At 33.7% G+C, this 4,924-nt stretch overlaps 1 protein-coding gene across 3 annotated transcripts; it reads right to left on the reverse strand.

Annotated features, from left to right (window-relative positions):
• Positions 1-323: 323 nt before the first annotated feature.
• Positions 324-1,811, reverse strand: LOC147065630 (larval cuticle protein A3A-like). Of its 3 annotated transcripts, none has more exons than XM_085956547.1 (3): positions 1,800-1,811; positions 929-968; positions 324-850 (listed from the first exon to the last, which is right to left on the reverse strand). In XM_085956547.1, exons 1-3 carry the CDS (start codon positions 1,809-1,811, stop codon positions 324-326), a joined length of 579 nt encoding a protein of 192 aa, XP_085812673.1. The 3 variants fall into 3 exon arrangements, with proteins under 3 accessions (XP_085812673.1, XP_085812674.1, XP_085812672.1); XM_085956548.1 differs by having other exon boundaries at positions 324-827; positions 921-968; XM_085956546.1 differs by having other exon boundaries at positions 324-968.
• Positions 1,812-4,924: the final 3,113 nt, after the last annotated feature.

Raw genomic sequence — 4,924 nt, forward strand, 5'->3', positions numbered from 1 at the left:
TTGGCTTTTATGTATTATATAAGGAGGCATATTGAGAGTGCTTGATCTATTATACCAATAATTATTAATAGTAAGAATTTTCGTATCATATTTTTTGTACCTATGTGTATTTATAATACTATGTATGTCTTTTTATCTTATTTAACTGTATATAAATCAATTAACAGTTTATATATGATTTGTCAAATTTATATGATTAAGTAATACTGAAAACGTGGAAATTTGGAATAAAATATGGATACAAAATAAAAATAAAATATATATTTTTCAAATAATTTATTGCAGGTTTATTCTAGGTTGACAATCCAAATTCATTTCGTTTCTTAGTGGTAGTAGGCGGGGGCGCTGTGGGCACCATATGAAAGGGGTGAGGCGTAAGCCAAAGGAGCGGCAATCTTGGCGACTGGGGCGGCGTAAGACAAGGGGGAAGCATAGGCGACTGGAGAGATGACCTTGGCAACTGGGGCAACAACCTTAACGGCGTGTCCGATGGGTTCACGACGGACGACGGCGTTGAATCCGTTGTGGGGATCAGCGGTGTAGTCTACGGTGCGCTTAAGACCATCAGCATCGACAAGGGAGTAAGATCCTTCGACAACATCTCCGTGTCTGGATTCGTGCTGGCTCTTGGAGTCTCCGGTCAGACCGTCTTGGATATCGTAGGCGTAGGAGTATTGAGGGTTGGGATCGTAGTCAGCGTCGATGGTGGCATATTTGGCAACGGGAGCAGCGTAGGACAAGGGAGCGGCGATCTTGGCGATTGGGGCGGCATACGCGAGAGGGGCGGCGTAAGAGTGGGGAGCGGAGTAGGCGAGGGGAGCTGCGATCTTGGCGACTGGTGCAGCATATCCTAAGTGGGAGTTGTATCCCAAGTGTGAGTTGTATCCCAGGGGAGCGGAGTAAGCCAGAGCGGGCTGGGCGATGAGGCCAGCGTTGGCTGCAGCCACCATAGCGGCGAAGACGACGAACTGCAAATAAAGATACACAACGGTTAGGCAAATGATATTCTAGGACTAGATACTTATGTATGTACAGCTATGTCTTTAGGCAATTTATATAGTTTTAAAAACTGCAAATGTAATCAACTGCCCTTCCAAGGAAGAAGGCAATAACTGACTCTCACAAACTTTCGAGATAAATAACATAATATGCTATTTTTAAATTGTTGTACTGTTAAAATTTATAAAAAACGGTGATATTTTTTATTAGTAGGACGTTAAAATAGCAATAACTGCAATAAATAGGTGCAATGAGTGCCCTTTTGCTAAGAAATGTGTATCATTTTTCATTAAGGATTTTAACGGTATTTTAGTGATAACATTTATTTTAAAGTGAACAGAATATGTATAGCTTTCATTTGTTGCTTTGCCCAACGGGTGGCATTCATAACCCGATTTCACAAATTTTACGAGTTACCGCCTTCTTCCTTGGAAGGGCAGTCAATGCGATCTTCAGTAAAAGGATTTTAATCATTGATTTTTTTTTTCAAAATATCTTAATATCGATCGTCCTCTCATGAATGGAGATCGTGATCATTATGAAAAGCAGCCATATATCAACAATATTTCAAAATATGTAAGCTGACAAATTTCTATATTATATTATTATGAAGTCAAATTTTATTTTAATCAAGAGCCATCAGTCAATAATATTGATAAAACATTAAAAAGAAACGATATGTAGTTTCAATCGTTCGTAAAAGAAATTTTAAATAATAATAATCGTTAAGTGGATTTATTGATAGGTAACGTGAGCTTTAAGCTCAAAGCTTTAATACTGAACAAATATAATATGTATACCTTGAATGCCATTTTGGGAGAAGTTTTCTCGAACAAAGGTGAATACCAATTGATACATTTTGCAAGCAGCCACTTACTATTTATACAAATTTGCTCTCGACAAGACATTATCAAATGTAGATCGACGGTAGAGTTAACTGACATTGCCACCGTATTTTTTGCAAATAATCAATCTGTCATGTTCAGGGTTAGCACATTGGACGTTGTTTTAACGCATATAATCGTCTATATTGCCGTAATAATTATTATTGAAAACAACTATATTAAGTTCATTTAATAAGACAGTCTGAGGGGTTAATAGAATGTCGAATTACTTTTTGTATCAATTAATATTGTATTGAAATATTTAAATAAATAATCTGTGTTGATTGTACAACAACTCAATGATAATTATTTTTGTATTAACTAGTTTATTTGATTAGGTACACAATTAAAATATAATATAATTTTTAGTTTTGTATATTTTTTTAATTACTTAAATTATTCATATTTAAGTATCGAATTGAATGCTAGTATTTGCTAATATTTTTACGTAAGAAATATTTCATAGTAAGAAATGTAATAATGGTTTAGGTTTGAGTGATACTAAACTTTTAAATATGTGAAGAGGGCTAGAAATGTTCTTACATAATTCAGTAATTCACTGATTTGTAAAAACTGAAAATGGTTTTTTTTCCTTTATTTTGTATATTATTATAAATTATTTTGGTACTGTTCGGTTATACCGGAGCCAGCGGAAAACGCATTTTGAAAATAGCCGATAAACTGGATTATTTGTTAGGTTAACCTAACCAAACCTAACCTAACCTAACCTAACCTAACCTAACCCAACCTAACCGAACCTAAACTAACCCAAACTAACAAATAATCCAGTTTATCGGCTATTTTCAAAATGCGTTTTCCGCTGGCTCCGGTATAACCGAACAGTACCATTATTTTCTTTTAATTATTATTAAAAATACATTCCTACAAATATTGACGACGTCGGTAGGTGAATCCAGAAATACTAAATCCAAATCGTATGGAATGGTAACACCATTTTCATTAATCAGAATAATAATTTATGTTATATTAAGATCGTCTAAAAACATTGTAACCGAACAACTTACTTACTTCACCATGTTCGATCCTGAGGGAATCATATGGGTCTCAATAGAGTGGAGGTTGTATTAATAGATTTTTTTAAACGATAAATGGCTATTAAATGGCTCAACCTCGAAACACAAATTGAAAAACAATATGTGGATTTGCCAGACCCAGGATTCGAACCTGGTACCCATAGCATTATAAGCCGACACTTAAGCCGCTCAACATAAAACCTTATTATCTAATATATAAAAATCAATATTTGTTTGTTTGTTCGTATTTTATGCGCTGCCATACCGTTCATCCGATTGCGATAAAACTTTGACAACTTATTGCTTGCACTTGCGCGAAGAGTATAGGCTATATCTTATGTATAAAAATGAATGTCTGTCTGTCTGTCTGTCCCGTATGCGTTCCTATACCATCCGATTGCAATGAAATTTTAGTAAGTGGTTGTATGCACACCCGCGAAGGTTTCTGAACTGGAAAAATCATCACCTTCTTCTTCTTCTTCATTCTATTTTCTTTTATTCGTATGGTTCCTATACCATTCATCCGATTGCGATGAAACTTTCATCAGTTGTTGTAACACCCGCAAAAGTTTCTGAATTAGTACAACCATCTTCTGCGTCGTCTTTTATTCTATATTCTTCTATTCGTATGCGTTCCGATTGCAATAAAATTTTCGTCAGTAATTGTGCCAACACCCGCGAAGGTTTCAGAATTAGTACAACCATCTTCTTCTTCTATTCCATCTTCTTCTATTCGTATGCGTTCCTATACCATTCATCCGATTACAATAAAATTTTCGTCAGTAATTGTGCCAACACCCGCGAAGGTTTCTGAAATAGTACAACCATCTTCTTCTTCTATTATATATTCTTCTATTTGTATGCGTTCCTATTCCATTCATCCGATTGCAGTAAAATTTTCGTCAGTAATTTTGCCAACACCGGCGAAGGTTTCTAAATTAGTACAACGATCTTTTTCTTCTATTCTATATTCTTCTATTTGTATGCGTTCCTATACCATTCATCCGATTGCAATGAAATTTTTATCATATGTTGTACTCACGCCCGCAAAGGTTTTTGAATTGATACAACTATTTTCTTCTTTTTTTCTTTTATTCTATCTTCTTCTATTCGTATGCGTTCTTATACCATTCATCCGATTGCGATGAAATTTTTGTCAGTTGTTGTGCGCACACCTGCAAAGGTTTCTAAATTAGTATTATATAAAATACAATGTTTGTTTGTTTCATTCAATTTTGATTTTTTTACTACATATTAATACCATTAATAACGTTTTCATATTTTGGATTCGATTTTAATTTAGTGCTCTTTTGTTTGACCTTTACTCCTATTAGAGTTATTTTCATATTGCTATATTGTATTACACAGATATTTTAATATTAAAAAAATAATTACCTCTTATTGTTTTTTAAATATTTAAGATAAATATAGCCATGAAGCGACCCTGTGCGAAACCGGGTACTTCAGCTAGTTGTCTATAAAAATAGGTGTATACGACATGTCAAGTTTCTTGTTAATCTTTATTAAAACCTCTAAATGAATGTAAATAATGATTTTTATAATAATTACTGGAACGGAAAGCTACTTTTAACTTCTTCATGAGACGGGGCGGAAGTCTTGAGGATTTCACGAACCGGAGTTCCGGTGTGTTCCAGTCGCCTTCTAGCGCTGCGAATATTGTAGATATTTTTTGACGTAATTTGAATTTTCTCAGACATCATAGTTAAATTATTCGTAAGAAGATTATTCGGGGTGCGAGGATTTTAAAAATTATTTACTTTTAATAAAAAATTGCTGCATTCTTAAATCCTAAATAAAAATAAATAATTAAAATTTATTGAGTCAAATCATATCTTTATACTATATTTTTTGTACCTATGACTTCTAGTTATTTTCTACTAAAAATACCTCAACTGTTGAGAAAAAAAATATTCTTGAGTAATAATTTTGTGTACTTACTTTTTTTTGTAAGTAGTATTTGGTTTTTTATATGAATTATCAAAGTCA

Source organism: Rhyacophila brunnea, unplaced genomic scaffold (genome assembly GCF_057557595.1).
Source record: "Rhyacophila brunnea isolate RB1 unplaced genomic scaffold, BYU_Rbru_1.0 scaffold_6, whole genome shotgun sequence".
NCBI classification, from domain to species: Eukaryota; Metazoa; Arthropoda; class Insecta; order Trichoptera; family Rhyacophilidae; genus Rhyacophila; species Rhyacophila brunnea.